Genomic DNA, 19,915 nt, shown 5'->3' with positions numbered 1-19,915 from the left:
TACTCTCCATTCTGTCCATTCTTTGATCCACTCTGTCATTGGTGGCTTCTTGCTTTCCCACAAAATCTCCCACTACCTTGCTGAGATTAGCTATTATTTGTTCAATACTTGAAGATTGCTGAGATGGTGGATCCGGCTGTTGGTATTGAGTTGCTCTGGCCTTCCATGAGAAATTTGGATGATTCCTCCAACTTGAATTGTAGGTATTTCCATAAGGAGCATTGTTATTGGGCCTGAATTGTCCAACAACATTTGCTTGATCTCTATACATTTCCCTTTCAACTGAAATTGCAGGGCACTCCTCCACCAAATGTTCAAATGATTGACAATTGGGACACAGCTTCACTTGCACTGGTGCTTCAGCAACAGCTTGCACTTCATGCATTCTTTTCAGCTCCAGCTCCTCCAATCTTCTTGTCATAGCTGCCAACTTTGCTTTCATGTCATCATCTTCTTTCAAATTATACATCCCAGCCTTTGCATTGTAAGCATTCAACTGAGACTTCATCTTTCCCACTTCTCCTTTAGTTGGTTCATCCCATCCCCTTGAAACATCAGCTACATAGCTCAAGAAATCCATAGCTTCCTCTGGATTTTTGCTCATGAAATCTCCTCCACACATTGTCTCGAGGAGTTGCTTCATTGAGGAGGACATACCATCATAAAAATAGCTCACCAATAGCCAAGTATCAAAGCCATGGTGAGGACAAGCATTTATAGCTTCCATGTATCTTTCCCAACACTCATAGAATTTCTCATTCTCTTTAGCTGAGAAGTTTGAAATTTGCCTTTTCAAGCCATTTGTTCTATGAGTAGGAAAAAATTTCTTGAGGAACTCAGCTTGTAAATCAGTCCAAGAGCGGATACTCCTAGGCCTTAAAGAATTAAGCCAAATTTTGGCCTTATCCTTTAAAGTAAAAGGAAATAACTTAAGCCTCATCAAGTCAATTGAAGCTCCTCCCTCTTGGAATGTATTACAAACATCTTCAAATTCCTTGATGTGTGCATACGGATTCTCACTTTCCATCCCATGGAAAGTTGGTAGAAGTGGAACAAGATATGGTCTGATCACTAGCTGCTCTGTAGGGGGCACTATACATGATGGTGCACTCATACGAGGTGGATGCATACGGTCCCTCATTGATCTGAATTCATTGAGATTGTCTTGACGACCTTGGTGACTATGCTGATCTTCAGGTGCAGCCTCCATGATATTCAAGATTACTTCAAATTCTCCTCTCTGAGGTGTATCACACTTAACAAGCCTACCTCCAATGTCTCGTATCCACTTGGGCATACACAACTAGTATTCAGCTGCAACTTAAATAAAAACAGAGGACAACAAGAACAGAGGACTACAATAGCAAAATTAAACTAGACTAAAATTTAAAGAGATAAACTTAGATTATAAATAAACAAAGAAAGAATGAAAATTAGTAAAGTGAAAGAAACTTTACCAACTTGTGATGAAAATCACAAGTGCTCAACAATGGTATCACAATGATCTTGACACTCATTCCCCGGCAACGGCGCCATTTGACTCATGCCCAATTGGTGTCTCAGCTGATTTGTGTTCAGCTGGTGCTCCTTGATTGAGGAAGTGATCAACAAAATTTATACCTATAACACCATACACTAGGGTAGCAAATACAAAGCTACTATAGTATAGTGGCTCTAAGGATCGTTCACTGGGAATGATTTGCAAGCAATCAAGGATACCAATTCCAAGTGAATTGGTTTTGTTTCATTTCACGGTTAGTTTAAGAAATAAAACACAAACTTTGATTGGTAAAGGTTGAGATTTAAACTAACTAACTTAACAGAAGTTTGGAATAATTTAGGAAGAAAAGCATTCCTTGGAGATTTAGGTTCACTGGGGTGGTTCCTCATGCAAAAGACATAGCTCCGGTCAGATGGTTCATTTCCTCGCATTAGAGATTCAACTTATAGTTAATTCTCTAACCGGTGATGTACAGAGACTCCTTCAATTAGATTTCACTTTAATTCTCTCACTGATGCAACTCGCAATGGTTCATGCCTCTCACGAGCACTTACCATTCAAGGTGATCTTTAACCTTGGACTTCCCTTCACAAACTCGCAAGAGATAACTAATGGATGCCTCCTAAGAGTCCAAAAGCTTACCAAGTGTTGGTAATTCCAGAAAATCCTACCTTGAAGTCACCTACCAGAGGCTCGCAAGGGGTAAACTAGTGCATTTCCACGGTTGGAAATCACTTGCCTTACCAAGTGTTGGCCCAGGTGACTCTAAGATGTTTTAAGTTAACTAAAAACATTGAAATCACTAAAGGATTTCACTTCCTCTTCATTACTAGCTAAAACCACAGAGCTTTGCATTCTTGCACTTGGAACCTTCCCCGGCAACCTTAGCTCCAAGGAATTGGAGGTTTAGTTACTCATTCTCCGGGGAAAACTCCTCAGAGAATTCATAACTTAGAAATAAAATGAAAATACGAAGTGAGAAGGTAAGGCAGTAGAAAGAAAAGACCTTTACTAGCTTACCAAACGTTTACAGAAGGAACTCCTCCCTGAGAACAGGCTCCCGAGAGGTATTTATATTAAAGCAATATAAAACTAATTCTTACACTGATATTTGGTCTTTTTACTAACTTAAAAACTAAGGAATCATGTAATTAGTGGTTTACAAGGAGTATTTTGGGATTTAGACAACAAAAATCTAATGGAAAATATCTCCCAATGTCGGTAGCAAGCTTCGGGAGGCTTCAGGAGCCATTTCGCAGGAGAAAAGTGGTGCCTGCGAAATTTCGCAGACACCCAAGAGGGCTGCGAAATTATTTCGCAAGACTGAGCTATCTTCACCAGGCTGCAAAGTTGGCTTCCATCTTGAAGTTTCCAGCTCCCTTCTTGCGGCATGGTTCGTGCATCGTTAGAAGGAGAAACACCTTACTGTACAAAAGTGTTGCGAAATTCTCGCAACAAAAGGCTGATTCCGCAACACTTCAGAGTGACTGGCTTGTAATGGCTGCAACTTCTTCGTTTCAACTCCAAATTGCACACCGTTTGAAGCATTGGATTGTTGACTTCCTGAGCTTTGAAATGGTATATAGCTTGCATCATTTAGACTTCAGAAAGTGCTCCAAAAGTGGCTGCTACGACTGTCATCAAGAATATGCTCCATGGCAGATTCTCTTTGCTTTTTCTCCTTGCAATCCGGATTCACTCTTGGCAATTGAATTCTCAACTTTGCCCAAGATTCCTCATAGCTCTCCTCATTCTTGACTTGCTTTGGTGATCAAAATACTAACAAAAACACCAAAACTTACACAAAGTGATCAAAATTGCTTTAAAGGATCCTTAACATGTCAATTGAGTTAAAAGGCCTAAACTACTACTCAAAAGTGTTAAAAAGGATTAATTAAAGGCTATCATATAGCACTTTTTGAGTAGTAATCACTCCCCCCAACCGACATATTGCTAGTCCCTTAGCAATATAGGAGAGAAAATTAAAAATAAATAGCAAACTAATCTACAATTTACAACATCATGCTAAAGGAAAATAATTCTCAAGTGGCATATTGCTAGTCTTGGGCCTCCATGCGAGTGGCCAAGGCCTTTATCCTTGACTCCATGCTAACATGCTCAAGACATTTTCTTGGAAGGACACGAACTCCTTGTGTGACACCAGCTAAACTTGTGAGCCTAGCACCCCCTCACAAAGGTCTTAGATCTGCTCTCGTAGATCCTCTAAGCCCTTCTCCATGCCTTACTCGATCAAGTCCACCCCTTCTCGGGTGTCTGCCATGGCTAAATCCACCTTAGCTAACCTTGCCTCTATGTTGGATATGGCATCATGACATTTATCCTTCCTACCCCTGTCCCATGCAGTAGGCTTGGTCTCCTTCCCATGGGTTTGCTCGCTAGTCTCCTTCACGTTGGAACCAGACATGTTTCCTTTATTATGCTTGCTTCATAGCCGCGCTCTGATACCACTTGTTACAGACTTAGTTTTTTCCTAAGCTCGTGCGGTTCTTAGACAAGTTAAGATACTTGATCTTGCTAAGTCAGCCTTACTCCTAATGCTTAGCTTGCTAGGTAAAGATACTCACGACTCGGAAGCTTTAGAAGGCGTAGTAAACGACTCCTAAAGAATGAAAGCTTTTATTGTTCAAAGAAGCTTTATAAGTGCTTTGGGAACTCACTTGCTTGGTTAGGAAGTGATTTGGGTGGTGTCTTGGCCAAATGAGGCCCTCACTTATTTATAGGCACCAATGGAACTCTCTGGAACCTTGGAGGGTTCCTTACAATTCAAGAATAATCTAGAACATCCTACACAATTCTATGTACAACCCTATGTTCAAGAATATACAAGAGATCTCTAGATTTCTCTAGAAAGTCTTGGACTCCTCTCATGCCTTCCAGCATAGTAGAGATGTGTGGACATCTCTAGGCATCTCTAGAACCTTCCACACTCTTCCCACTAATGGCTTAGTGTAGATGGCTCTAGGAGTCTCCAGAAGCTTCCCTCTTCCTATATAAGCCCATGGGGAGGGTTATTTGAAGCATCTTGTGACACAAGCCTCCACTATAGAACTTCTTTTGGACTTGATCAGATGTAATATTTACCCGACTCAAACCCTCACATGCCAAATTACAATCAATCATGCGGCTGTGCAAACGAGCACATAGGATAAGTAATATATTCCCCAAAATTTTGAATCGACATCCATCACGTCAAAGGCAACAAATATTAGTTGCTTTTACAAATGAGCACATTCCTGGTATCGCCCACTGTCACGTTTACCACATTAGACCCACGATCCTCTAATTTCTTATCTAGTTCTGCCTCGGAGGTTGTAAACCCACAAAATATGATATTCCCGCTCCAAAATATCTTATAGCATGAAGTACAACAACAATGCTTTGCACTATTTTCAGCTTGGGGACAATAATGAAGCACACCATGCTTGATACGGGTTCTAGTTAAGCTGTTGAGAACCCATATCTCCAACACCAACTATTGTGCCACTGAACCTTCTTTCTAGAGACTCATCACCATCAAATTTTCTAAGTCGTTTGTCACTTGCAGTTGCCATGGTTTGGGTTCTGACTCAGGTGGAGTTGAATCCACAACAACTAGAGTAGGTTCACAAGGCTTTATAGCAACATGCTGCTCCTTAAAGTATCCCCATTCAGGTTGACTTAGATTATTATATTCATCAATGACCTTGTCCATGAAAAGAACCGTAAGACTCTCCTCCTGTTTGGCGAGAAGAATTCAATGAAGAGAGAAGCAGAGGACACGTGCCAACGAAACTAAATGATGCTGAATCTCGAAGACCATGGTGCATTACTGATGCCTTCTGCACTTTCTAAATCCATCTCCATTGTAACAGTTCACATAATTTTACAGGCATCCTGAAATTTCCAATTGTATGCAAAGTGGCTCGCATAGGACTCTCGCATAAGCACCCCAAACAAGATGGTCATCCCAAATGAGGTACTCAACACCCCCAAGCATGCCAAAACAGAAACAGAGAAGAGAGTAAAAATAGAAATAGAGAATGTACAAACGAGAAAAAAGTATGGTTAAACCAGGATCCATTTCATAAGTGTTAATAGACTGGATACATGTGGAATCAAAAGGAAGCAAGAGCATGATTTTTATGTATCAAACACAGGGAAGGATTAATGCATCAAGTATTTACCAGAGAAAAACAAAAATACCAAAATATAAAGCGAAAACAGAGCATGCATGTAAAGAGTAGATCTAACAAAGTAAACGAGTGGCCCCTGATGTCCACATCAATTAAAAAATCAATGCCTAGAAAATCAGCTGAAAATGAGAGTAAAGTAGTGTAAAAATGAGAAATAAGAAACTACAGTAGTCATACCCGGAAAGCTCCCCTCATGCAAAGAGTTGCTTGGCTACCCAGCTCTACTTTTTGGCTCTCTGTTTTGCTCCAATCTTCTCCTAAGCTCATCAGTACTCTATTTTCTTTGCTTTCCTTCTTTCTCACATTCTCTCAAAACCTCCACCTACTGAAAGCCTTTTTTTTTTAATCTCGGAAAACTTCATTTCCCTTGTTTTTCTCATCCCTCAAAAACCTACCTTGCTGAAAACCTTATTCCAGTTTTTTCTTTTCTTGCAAGCTTCTACCAACTCCACTGCTTACCGCTCAGCCTCCACCAGCTTCTCTACTTCAACCACCACCATGGCAAGGTGGTCACATCCTTGCCACACGTTCCAGCATGCAGCTCACCTAGAAAGCTGTCCCCCACTCCTGAAAAAAAAATCAAACGCCCAACTCTCCCAGGTGGTAAGAAATACCCCTTGGTCCACAAGAGGGGTCTACAACAAGTCAATAGAGTTTTTTAAAAATAAAAAATAAAAAGTAAACCCGGAGTCAAGTTTGTATAGATCAAGAAATTCCCTTATCCCACCTTACCTTACTCCATTGCAGTTGTATATATAATTTAGTTTTTTTTTTTTTCATTTTCTCTCTTATTAACACATGCAAAAATTGAATTTCCTTAGAGATATGATAATCATAATCGAGAGTCTAAATTTCCTTATGGTACTCCCCCTGAAGTTCAGACTCAGATGAAAAATACATCGAATCTTCATGAAACACCACATCCATTGTAATAAACATTCGTCGAGTTGGAGGATGGTAACATCGATATCCCTTTTTGTGCAATGCATATCCAACAAACACACATTGCAATGCACGGGAAGTTAACTTGGTGCGTTGGTGTTTGTGTAGATGCACAAATGCCACGCAACCAAAAACACGAGGAGGTAGATTTGTGACGTATGGGGCAACTACGACATTAGTAAAAGCTTGGAGAGGTGTTTGGAAGTCAATTGAGTTGGAAGGTACCCGATTGATCAAGTATGCGGCAGATGTGATTGCTTCTCCCCAATAAGATATAGGTATTTTTGCTGCTATCAAGGAAACACGAACAACCTCTAACAAGTGCCGATTTTTCCGTTCAACGACTCCATTTTGTTGGGGTGTATTGGAACAAGTAGTCTGATGAATGATGCCATGTCCTTCCAAATACTTTTGAAGATCAGAACTCTGATATTCTCCACCATTATCACTACGCAGAACCCGAACCTTTGCATTGTACTGAGTTTCAATCATTTTATGAAAATTTTGAAACAACAAGTTCACTTCATCTTTGGTCTTCATAAAGCATAACTAGGTCATTCTGGTACAATCATAAATAAAAGTAACAAATCAACGTGAGCCACTTAAAGTTGGGACTTTGGATGGGCCCTAAACATCAGAATGTATAACCATAAAATGAAGCGGACTTTTATTCAAAATTAACGAAAACGAAGCATGATGACTTTTAGCCAATTCACAAATATCACAATGGAAATAAGAAATATCACTCTTTGCAAACAAACTAGGAAACAATTTTTTTAAATAACCAAAGGAAGCATGTCCCAGACGTTGATGCCACAACCAAATTTCAGACTTTTTCTTTTCCCCCTTAGATCCATCTACCATCAAGGCTTGTTGCAACTTATTTGAATCCTTTGACTGCAAGTCCGAGTAATAGAGTTTTTCCCGCTTCATACCATAACCAATCGTCTGTCTTGTTTGGATGTCCTTAATAACACAAAATTCAGGCCAAAAAATGACAATACAAGATAAAGTTGTAGTGATTTGAGAAACTGACAAAAGATTATAATTTAAAAATGGAACAACTAAAACAAAATCCAAATTCAAAGTATTAGTAAGAGTTAAGGATCCTTCCCTAATGACTGGGGTTGTGTTACCATTGGCCGTGGAAACAATTTTTTGTGAGGAAGGTCTAAAGGGTGAAACCTATCTAGAATCAAAAGTCATATGATCTGTAGCACCAGAATCAATTATCCATGCAATATTAATAACAGGTGTAGAAGTATTTAAAAACTTACCACCATAATCTGTAGCGGCTACCAATGCAGAGGCTTTCTCAACAACATTAGCCTTTGTTTTTATTTCGGGAACAGTTATAGTCGAGGTTTTCTTGGAATCCTTCTTCTGTTGATCACGATTATTAACATTAATAACAAAGTGGTGATAGCCTAAACATGATATAAAGGTCCATGGTTCAAACCTTGTTCCTCATTGTTTTCCTGGTCATACTAAGAGTCGTTGCTTTGAAATTGTGGGATATCCAGACTGGTGGGATCAGTCTTATTGCAGTGAGTGCATTTGAAGGTTAACTTATCAATATTAGGGCTTGTCTTAGGATGGTTGATCGCTGTCGGACTACTATAGCGACAAAATATCCAGGATTTCAGTTCCATGGCTCTGATACCATCTTCAAATTGATAAATGGTAGTTTTTTCATTCATACTTTCATTCGTTCATGTACAGAGTATACATAGAGGGTAATCACCATTCTAAGAATGGGAAATAATGATACAAGGAAAGAATGATATAAGGAAAGAACAACTAATATCCTAATATCTCAACATTCCTAATATCTAAACATTCCTAATATCTCAACACTGAATGATATAAGGAAAGAATGATATAAGCAAAGCATTCCTAATATCTCAACAAAACTATGGGTCTAAGACCTTTAACATGAAATCCATTATATGGTATCAAGTCACATAAAATTACCTGGCTGCTTACTCTTAAAACTTACTCTCTGAAACCTACAATTTGATCCACACCCATGACGCAACAATCTCCAATTGCTTAAGTGAATTCTCCTTGACTTTATTGAATGAATATGCGAGTCTTCTAACAACCTAATTGAATCTTTGTTAAGAGATTGGGAATGATAGGACATGTTAGGTTGAGTCTCTCCAAAAGTGCCCAACCCTAAATAGGTTAAAAGAGGGGTTTTATAGGCCTACAACCCTAAAAGATCAATATCTAGATTTTTTCAAAAAGAATACTCATGAATTTCTTAAAAATAAATCTGCCATATTCCGAAAGATTCAGGATGGTTGCTTGAGTGCATTTACATACTGCTCAACATCTCAGGTGTTTGAGTGTTAGATAAGCACTTGAGCAGTTCCAACTCTTGAGCAATGTTTGAACTGCTTGAGCATCTCTTGTTTTTCCAAAACACTAATTTCAGCAATTTTAGTTCATAAAAAATTACTAGTTTGCTTTAACCTTTTAATCTCTTAAATTGCCACTAAACGAACCTTTTTAAACTTATCTATGACTTTTAAGTTGAGTCAGCAGTAACTTTGAATTTTCATTGGAGAGTAAATCATTATCTAAAAAATTTTCTAAGTTAGAATATTTTGAAACAAAATTGCTAACATATAAAGTACTAACTCTTTGTCCTAACAAAATTAGATAAGGGTAGTATAGAAAGTCATAATAAATATACAAAGACATGGGAACATGGTACAATGAAATGATACTTTGAATACAAATCCTTGAAACTACTTATAAATCTATCATTTGAAGCAAAATTGGAGAATTTGGAAGTGCAATTGAGAGACTACCAAGCGAAAGTTGAACATATAAGAGCGGAATCACTATGAATATGAGAAACTCAAAATTTTGGACTATAAATAACAAGCGTTTATATTTCAAAGATCATGAATTCTTTGGTGAAGATTCAAAATGATTTAATTACACGTTGTTGTTGAAACCATTCAACATAGGGTACAAAATCATAGGACTAAAGTACAAAGACATAATATTATGTTACAACCAAATGTAACTTTGGGTACCAACGACTGGGACTAGTTAGAATTTTATCTTTTGCAGTGGAATTGACTAAATGGGTCGGATGTGTCTAAATAGGTTAGGATGATCCATAATGGGCCAAATGTGCCTAGGTAGGCCTAAGTGGACCTAGGTGGGCCTAAAATGGGCCATAGAGTGTCTAAATGGGTTATGATGACCTAAATGGGCCGGATGTGCCTAATTGGGCTTGAGTTTGTCTAAATGGGTCAGGATGGCCTAAATGAGTCGGATGTGATGGGCTTAGGTGTGTCTAAATGGGCTTAAATGTGCCTAAATAGGCTTAAGTGACCTAAATGGGCCTAGGTATGTGTAAGTGACCCTAAGTGAACTTAGGTGGGTCTAAATGGGCCAGGGTGTGTCTAAATGGGTCAAGGTGACCTAAATGGGTCGGATATGCCTAAATGGGTCTGGGTGTGTCTAAATGGGTCTAAAACTATACCTAAATGAGCTATCTTAAAAAAGAATTAAAAAAAGAAAATCCTAAATCTAACTTGGGGATGCTAATGGTCACAAAGAAGGGTTAGATGAATCCCTCAATCAAAGTCTTTAAGGTGACTTAAAAAAAGGTAAGCTGTATGAGTGGCAATGGACCACCAGGAACTATTGCGGAGTACTGAAAGAGCACTTAATAAGACATGTGTTATGGGGACAAAATGGAGAGTCTACACCTTTATTTTCTTTATAGTATTGACCTTAGGCCCAAACCTTTCTGATAGGGATCTTAAGATTTTTCTTACCACTTTAGAGTCAAGGATTTGTTCTCTTAGGTTAAAGAAAAGTTCATAATGTTACTCAAATTTGAATATAATGTAGAGAAATTATAATTCTCTTCCATTTTAAGGCTTTCAAATTTGGAAATGAGCATTTGTAATTTAGACAACTTCACAACTGAAGTGCCTTCATGAGTAATCTAGAGAATGTCCTAGACTTCCTTTACACGTGTATAGTTGGATATCCTATGAAATTTGTCTGAACTTACCCCATTGAATATGTTAAAGGAAGTTCGAGTATTGGCCTCACTTTCTTTATTATCTAATTTATCCCATTCTTGTTTGAGTTTTAACTCACTAGTAGATTTCCCATACACATTTAATTTCAATGGGGGTCCCCATCTATATTCCACTGAATTTTAGACCCTTTTCCCTTGCATTTTAAGAAAAAAAAATCATTCAAGACTTTTAGTGTGGATAGTTACTCCCGTCAAAGTATGGTGGACTATTTAGGGGAGCCTTAGATCTTTGTTATTCCATATTGAACTTGTAGGATCAATAAAAATTTGATTATTATTTTGAAAAACTTACTTTGATACCAATTGAAAAAATGATTGTTCAATAGGTAAATACCCAAAGGGTAGTGAATGGGTGTATTTTAAAATTAATCAATAACTTTACCCTCAACAACCAATTGTGAGATTAGTTTAACTCATTAAATTAACTTAACCCTATGAGATAATCTGAATAACCAAAGTAAGAAAACAATCACAAAGGGACACAATAATTTTTACATGGAAAACCCCCACAGTAATTGTGAAGATAAAAAACTATGGGTCTAAGACCTTTAATATGAAATCCATTATATGGTATCAAGTCACATAGAATTACCTGGCTACTTACTCTTAAAACATACTCTCCAAAACCTACAATTTGATCCACACCCATGACGCAACAATCTCCAATTGCTTAAGTGAATTCTCCTCGACTTTATTGAATGAATGCAAGTCTTCTAACAACCTAATTGAATATTTGTTAAGAGATTGGGAATGATAGGACATATTAGGTTGAGTCTCTCCAAAAGTTCCCAACCCTAAATAGGTTAAAAGAGGGGGTTTTATAGGGCCTACAACCCTAAAAGATCCATATCTAGAATTTTTCAAAAAGAATACTCATGAATTTCTAAAAAATAAATCTGCCATATTTTGACATATTCAGGATGGTTGCTTGAGTGCATTTACATACTGCTCAACACCTCAGGTGTTTGAGTGTTAGATAAGCGCTTGAGCAGTTCCAACTCTTGAGCAATGTTTGAACTGCTCAAGCATCTTTTGTTTTTCCAAAACACTAATTTCAGCAATTTTAGTTCATAAAAAAATTATTAGTTTGCCACTAAACAAACCTTTTTAAACTTATCTATGACTTTTAAGTTGAGTCAGTAGTAACTTTGAATTTTCATTGGAGAGTAAATCATTATCTAAAAACTTTTCTAAGTTAGGATATTTTGAAACAAAATTGCTAACATATAAAGTACCAAACTCTTTGTCCTAACAAAATTAGATAAGGGTAGTATAGAAAGTCATAATAAATATACAAAAATATGGGACCATGGTACAATGAAATGATACTTTGGATACAAAGCCTTGAAACTACTTATAAATCTATCATTTGAAGCAAAATTGGAGAAGTTGGAAGTGCAATTGAGAGACTACCAAGCGCAAGTTGAACATATAAGAGCGGAATCACTATGAATATGAGAAACTCAAAATTTTGGACTATAAATAACAAGCATTTATATTTCAAAGATCATGAATTCTTTGGTGAAGATTCAAAATGATTTAATTACACGTTGTTGTTGAAACCATTCAACATAGGGTACAAAATCATAGGACTAAAGTACAAAGACATAATATTATGTTACAACCAAATGTAACTTTGGGTACCAACGACTGGGACTAGTTAGAATTTTATCTTTTGCAGTGGAATTGAATAACTAGCTAGAAACTGGAATTGGAAAACAATACAGTGGAATTTGAATTTAGGGGAGTGGAATCACAATAAATGTGAGAAATTGAACCAGTTAATTTACTTCTACACTTTTTTTACTATTTTTTTTTCTTTAATACAATATTTTACTTTAATAATTTATTTTTTAATAATAATTTATTTTAATTAATTAAAAGATATTCTTAATTTTTTAATAAATTTGTATATAAGAAAAATTTTAAAGCTTCTATTTTTAGTAAAGTCATTGTCATTTGCATTAAATTAACTGAGTAATTTTATATTTTTCATGCTAAATAATTTTTTATGCACATGATCTTATATTTTTTAAAATAATATAATTATAGGATCCGAAATAAATACTTTTTAATATTTTATTAAAATAATATTATGTTTTATTTTGACAATTTATTTTATCATTTAATCTAAATTTTAAACCATTTATATCTAAATTAATTATTTTTATATAAATATATTCTTTAAAAATAAATTTTATTTGCGTCAAAAAATAAAAATAATTGAACCACATCTTGATAAAACATTTTTTCTAGATTTATTTATTGGATTTATATTAAATAAAAAGATTGCGCACTTTTTAAAATAGTTTATCTTATTAAAATAGGAATAAATTTGTGTGTTTTTATGAAATTAAAAAAATAAAATAAAAACCACCACCATATTAGAAGTTCACTGTTACTTTTACCCGTCCAACTCTCCATCTGGGTGCCCAAAGAAGCCGTTTCAGACCAGGCAGCCTGTACAGCATCAAGCTATATCGTATATATATATATATATATGTTAATTGTTTAATAGTCAATGTATGCGATGTATGCGGTATTGGGGGCTTTGTAAACAAAAACATAAAGTCGTTTTCCATCTTCATCTCTCCCACTGCAACCCATCACCTGTTTTCTCATCCATCATTAAATCTCTTTTTGGTTGAACTCCAACTCTTGTTTTTTCCATGGATGTCGCGGCGGATTGCGCTGCAAAGGGTGCTGCTCACTCTCGTGATCAGCTCCCACAAAATCTCGATTCTTTGGCAAACGTAATGGAGGAACTCAAGCATGTCTATCAAGATGTGAAAGAAAGGGTGAAGCGTGAAGAGCAATTTCAGAACAAGCGTACTCGTGAAGTGGATGCCTGGCTCTGCAGTGTGGAAAACATGGAAAGGGAAGTGAACGAGTTAATGGTAAAAAGCGATATAGAAATCCAGAAGAAATGTCTCGGATCCTGCTGTCTCACAAACTGCCGTTCCAGTTACAAGCTTGGGAAAATGATTAGAGAAAAGGTGGCTGCTGTGGCGGAACTACAGAGCAGAGCAGATAATTTGGACGAGGTGCCTGTCCCGTTTATTCGTCCAGCGGTGAATGAGATGCCTATGGAAAAGTCTGTGGGCTTAGATTTGTTGTTTGACAGGGTTTGGAGATGGCTCGAAGATGAACAAGTGGGAACTATCGGAATATATGGCGTAGGGGGTGTGGGGAAAACGACTCTCTTGGCAAAAATCAACAACGGGGTCTTGAAAAGGAACAATGAATTTGATGTAGTAATTTGGATTACTGTGTCCAAAGGAGAAACGATCGAGAGGGTTCAGGAACAGATTCTGAATAGATTGGATGTTCCTGATTACAAATGGAAAGATAGGAGCCAGGATGAAAAGGCTTTGGAAATATTTCAAGTTTTGAAAACAAGAAAATTTCTGCTCTTTTTAAATGATATATGGGAGCGGCTTGACCTCATGGAAGTGGGGATTCCTCCTCTAAATAATCAAAATAAGTCCAAACTAGTACTTACGACGCGCTCTCAACAGGTTTGCCACCAAATGGAAGTTCAGAAGATGGTTGAAGTAAAGTGCTTGGGAGAGGAGGAAGCCTTTGCTCTGTTTCAGGCCAACGTAGGAGAAGATACTTTAAATTCCCATCCACAGATACCAAATCTTGCTAGAATTATTGCCCAAGAGTGCCACGGTTTGCCTCTTGCCCTCGTTACCATAGGACGAGCATTGGCCGGAAGTACAGCTCCAGAAGAATGGAAGATGAAAGCACAAATGTTCAAGAATCAGTCATATGAGTCTCAACGTCTATACTCAGTTTTAGAATGGAGTTATGATAAGTTGCCTAGTGATACCATCAAATCATGTTTCATCTATTGCTCTTTATTCCCCGAGGATCATGAAATTTGTTGTGATCAGCTGATAGAACTTTGGATTGGGGAGGGATTCTTGGATGAATTTGATCATATACATGAAGCAAGAAACCAAGGAGGTATCATCATTGAGCATTTACAGCATGCAAATCTATTGCAGAATGGTATATCTGAGAAATATGTGACAATGCACGACCTAATTCGTGATTTCTCCTTGTGGATAGCTGGTGAGAGCGGGAGGAAGAAGAAATTTGTGGTACAAGAAGAGGTTGAATCCATTGAAGCTGACAAAGTGGCAACATGGAAGGAGGCACAGAGGATATCATTGTGGGACTGTAATGTGGAAGAGCTGAAAGAGTCACCATCTTTCCTCAATCTTGAGACATTGATGGTATCGTGTAAGTTCATATCATGCCCAAGTGGACTCTTTGGGTATATGCCTCTCATAAGAGTTTTGGACTTGTCCAAAAATTTTGGATTGATTGAGTTACCAGTGGAGATTGATAGGTTAGCAAGCTTGCAGTATCTTAATTTGTCCTACACACAGATAGTAAAGCTGCCAATCCAGCTCGAGAAACTGTCAAAACTAAGGTGTTTGATATTGGATGAGATGCATCTGCTTCGAATAATTCCTCGTCAACTGATATCAAAGCTTTCATCGTTGCAGCTGTTTAGTATTTTCAATTCCATGGTTGCCCATGGAGATTGTAAAGCCCTATTGAAGGAGTTAGAGTGTTTGGAGCATTTGAATGAGATCTCCATCCGTCTAAAACGTGCTCTCCCCACCCAAACATTATTCAATTCCCACAAGTTGAGAAGGAGCATAAGACGGCTAAGCCTGCAAGACTGTGCCGGCATGAGCTTTGTCCAACTGTCCCCTCATCTACAGATGCTTGAAATCTATGCATGTTCTGAACTGAGGTTTGTGAAAATCTCTGCAGAAAAGGAAGGCCCATCTGATATGGTCCATCCAAATTTCCCAAGCCACCAATATTTCTGCAAGCTTCGTGAAGTAGAGATAGTTTTTTGTCCAAGATTGTTGAACTTGACATGGCTTGCTCACGCTCAAAACCTTCTGTCCCTGGTTGTTAGAAACTGTGAGTCTCTGGAAGAAGTGATAGGAGAAGGTGGTGGAGTGGCAGAAATTGAACAAGATTTGGTGGTCGTATTCTCAGGACTCAAAACTCTCCATTTGTGGAGTCTACCAAAGCTAAAGAGTATATATGGAAGACCCCTGCCATTTCCTTCCTTGAGGGAGTTTAATGTGAGATTCTGTCCAAGTCTTAGGAAGCTGCCTTTTGATTCTGATACCTGGGCTAGTAAAAATCCATTGAAAATCAAGGGAGAAGAAGAATGGTGGGATGGACTCGAGTGGGAGGATCAAAACAGTGCTAAGCTCTCTCTCTCTCCATGTTTCGTGCCTGTGAGGTGGTGATGATGGACTGGTGGTGGAATCAATCTGTTTTCTGTTGTACATTTCTTGCCTGGATACATTGGCAATTAAATTGTCTATAGTCTAGGCTATTTATGATGATATTCAAAAAAGTTTGTTTTTGTAACGAAATAATGAGAGTAGACAATAAGAAAAATAGAATAACAACACACAAATTTATGTGAAAAACCCTAAACGGGAAAAACCATGGGTAGAGAAGAAGAAGATCGACCCGTCAAAAAATCTCATAATTTTAGTTTCACCACATGTCGTATTGCGAGCTTTTCGGATTGGACTAAATAAAATTCAAGTCACCAAATTCTAACAGTTTTCATAAAGTAATTTCAACATTCTTTTAATTATTATACATCCTTTCATTTAAATGATTTTTTCTTTAGGCTGCTTTTAAGGATTCTCCTCACTCCATTTTATTTTCATTTTGTTAAAACAACTTAAGAGTGCATTTGATAATGATTTTGAAAAGTGTTTCTAGTACTTTTAATACTTGAAAAATAAATTTTTTCAAGTGTTAGAAAGACTAAAAACACTTCCCACAATCACTGTCAAACACTCTTAACTATTTTGTTCATCGACAATTTTGGCTTTAAATTTTTTATTTAGTGAGGGTTTCATAAAAGTTATTTATTTGGTAGGGATTTGATATAGTATACCAACGGTTGGCTTCAATTTGATGAAGCTTTGTAATTGTTAACCATTTTTCTTTGCGTTTCAAGAATTAGGACTATTAGATTGTCGAGAAAGCAAAGAAAAGTGTTAATTTACAGAAAAAGTTGGTTTCAAATCCAAATAGATGTGCTTAGTTGTAGGTATACCCTTCACTATGAAGGAACCATAATGAAAGGGTCGGAATCCCATTTTCCCTCAAGTTGTGGGTTGTTTGGTAGGCTAGAAAATAGAGGAAAGTATTGGTTTCTAAGTGTTAAAGGAAGGGATGGAATCCCATTTTCCCCTCATGTTGTGAGTTGTTTGGTAGTCTAGAAAATAGATAAAAGTATTGGGTTCTAAGTGTTAAGTAAGTTTGCACTTGTCGGGATTGTATGAAATTATTCTCTTATATATAATGTTACACAATAACGAGAATAGACCAAAAAAAAAAGGGAAAAACTAGAGGTAAAGAAGAAGTAAATCCACTATATCAAAAGATTGATATAAAAGAAAAGTTGCAACTAGTTACAACATTATAACCGTAAAACTATGCATCATCATCATCACACACACTTGTGTATATATATATACACAAGAGTAATTAATAATGCAGGTCTAGGCTCAATTCCTCCCCTACCACCACACACCCCCCAAAAAAATATCATAATTATAATTTCATCATATATATCATACCGCAAGCTTTTCGAATCAGACCAAATATAATTCGAATCAACAAACTCTAACATGTAATGTTAGTGGGTTGTCTATGCCTTTTAACCCAACATGGGTGAACCTTCCAGCAGGTTTTGCAACAAGAACACATCCTAAAGACAAATTAGCTCTTAACTGATAGGACAACTAGAAATGAAAATAAAATGCTTTGTTTTTCAATTTTATCAAACATTTTTTAAATTCGGGGATTTTTCAAGAAGTTGTGAAGATTCCGGATTATTTTTATACAATATTATTTCATGGGGAGAATTGTGTTTTGGGCCCAGCTGGGCCCAAAAATTAACATTTGGTCCATATAACTTCTATAATTGATGAAAAGGATATGAGATGTTAAAAGACCAATATATCCTTCAAATTTCTATACATTACCTTTTAAGGACATAAAATAGTGATGGACTAAAATACCCAATGACCTTTCACATAAACTTTTTTTTTTTTTATTTTATTGCACCATTATTCATGCAACCATAATAATTCCATTTTAACAATTTGGATTTTTCATTATTTAAATTTTTTTTTATAAATAATTGAAATCAACATTATTTTCTATTTTAAATTATAAATAAAGAAAAATTATGTTCGAAAGCTATTTTAAAAAATACTTTCTAAAAAATAGTAATATGATTTATATTTTTTATATTTTCTTTTTGAAAAAACATTTATTTAAAAAATGAAAACTATTTTAAAAAGTAAAAATTGAAAATCTTGTTTAGTACTATTTTTTATATGAAAATAATAAAAAAAACTAAATTTCATTCATTGATTATCCATTTTTATTTTTTTTCATTAGTTATTTTAATAATAAAAAAAATATAGTATGTTTACGATTAAACAAAGAAATTGATCAATTATGTGTTTTTTGTGGGACTATCTTTTACATGAAAAATAATTAAATAACTAAATTATATATATTTATTACTCTTTTTTATTTTATTTTCTTTATTTATTTTTTATCGAAAATTTTAATATATCCATAATTAACAAAGTAATAAATCAATTGTGCACATTTTAATCTATTAAAATAAATTAATTTCTAATTTAATAAATAAAATGAAATAAGTAAATAAATTTGGGGTTATTTCTATTTTTTTAATATATCTTATATCAATATTTTTTATGATTAAATAATTTTTTTATTTTTTATTTCTTTAATTCCAAAAATAAAATGAAATAAATAAATAAATTTAGAATTTTCCAACTGATCTTATATTCATATTTCTTATGGTTAAATAAATTTTTTATTCTTTTTTCTTTATTTTCCAAAAATAAAAGGAAATAAATAAATAAATTTGGCTTAAATAATAGTTTTTAAGTAATTTCTTTGTCTTATTTTTAATTACATTTTGCATTGAAAATAAAATAAAATAACGTTTTTTTTTAGTCACTGTACAAGGTATTTACACTAAGTGTACATGACAAATATACTAACTGTACAAGGGTGTACAAGACTATTATTTGTGAAGGATTTTAAGTGATTCTAAAAAACTTGTTTGTTTATTTCCCTTAACCAAGGATAAATGACATTCCTTACACACTTTTTTTTTTTTTTTTTTTTGTGAAATTTTATCCACATGAATCTATATTTAAAATTATAATCATATTTATCAAATTTTTTACTAAGATTATCTTTAATTTTATTTAATATATTTATACTCATTTTATTTAAAAAATGAAAAACTAATTTTTTTTGTAAACATGTTCTATTACCTTTCAAGTAAAAAATTAGATAAGTTTCAAAGTCAATAAATAAAAAAATTAAATACCACTTTCAATAATTTTTAGATAAAATTTTATATAATATATTTTATTTGAAACTCAATTTTTAAAGTTTAACTAAAAAATTGTATTGACAATTTTCTTGTTGTGGGTCAAAATACTTTGCATTAGTCTATCTAAATAAGAAAAATTATTAATATAATATTAGAACTTCATATCTTAGTCATTTTTTTTCAACAAATTTATCTTTTTAAAAATTTTAAAATAAAAACATTAAAAATTAAAAAGCTAAAAAGATATATATATATATATATATATATATATATAAAATAAAGTGAAGTGATAGTTAATTTTAAAATTTTTTAAAATATGGTTAATGTAGAAAATATAAAAAATAAGAGAAAAATATAGATGAAAGGGTAATATAAATTTAAAATAAAAAATGAAAATTAAACTAAAAGATAAATACATAAAGATAAAAAATATTTGGATGAAAAATCCCAAAATTTTTATCATTGCTTTTAATAAGAGCAAAAAGATTCAATATCTTTAAAAATGAAAAATAAAAAAATATTATTGTTTTTTATTTGACATAAAATAGAAATATATATTGGAATAAAAAGGAAAAAAAAAAGTTAGAAATGAGTAATATTTAATAGAGAATAGAAAAGGAAAAAAACACAAAAAAAATTAAAATTCACACTCTCACTTGTAGGCATATAAGGGATAAGGGTATTTTAGGAATTAATGAAAGACAATATCCTTCATCTTAATTTTCATACTTTGTTTGGGTCTTGGGCTTAAA

General features: G+C 34.7%; 1 protein-coding gene across 1 annotated transcript; it reads left to right on the top strand.

Annotated features, from left to right (window-relative positions):
• The first annotated feature begins 13,275 nt into the window (after positions 1 to 13,275).
• Positions 13,276 to 16,044, top strand: LOC100242696 (probable disease resistance protein At1g12280-like). The gene has a single exon (XM_059735608.1). It carries the CDS (start codon positions 13,381 to 13,383, stop codon positions 15,997 to 15,999), a length of 2,619 nt encoding a protein of 872 aa, XP_059591591.1. The 5' UTR covers positions 13,276 to 13,380; the 3' UTR covers positions 16,000 to 16,044.
• The last annotated feature ends 3,871 nt before the right edge of the window (positions 16,045 to 19,915 follow it).

This window comes from Vitis vinifera, chromosome 19 (genome assembly GCF_030704535.1).
Source record: "Vitis vinifera cultivar Pinot Noir 40024 chromosome 19, ASM3070453v1".
Taxonomy (NCBI): domain Eukaryota; kingdom Viridiplantae; phylum Streptophyta; class Magnoliopsida; order Vitales; family Vitaceae; genus Vitis; species Vitis vinifera.
The sequence above is the reverse complement of the archived record's forward strand: the minus strand, read 5'-3'. Positions and strand labels throughout refer to the sequence as shown.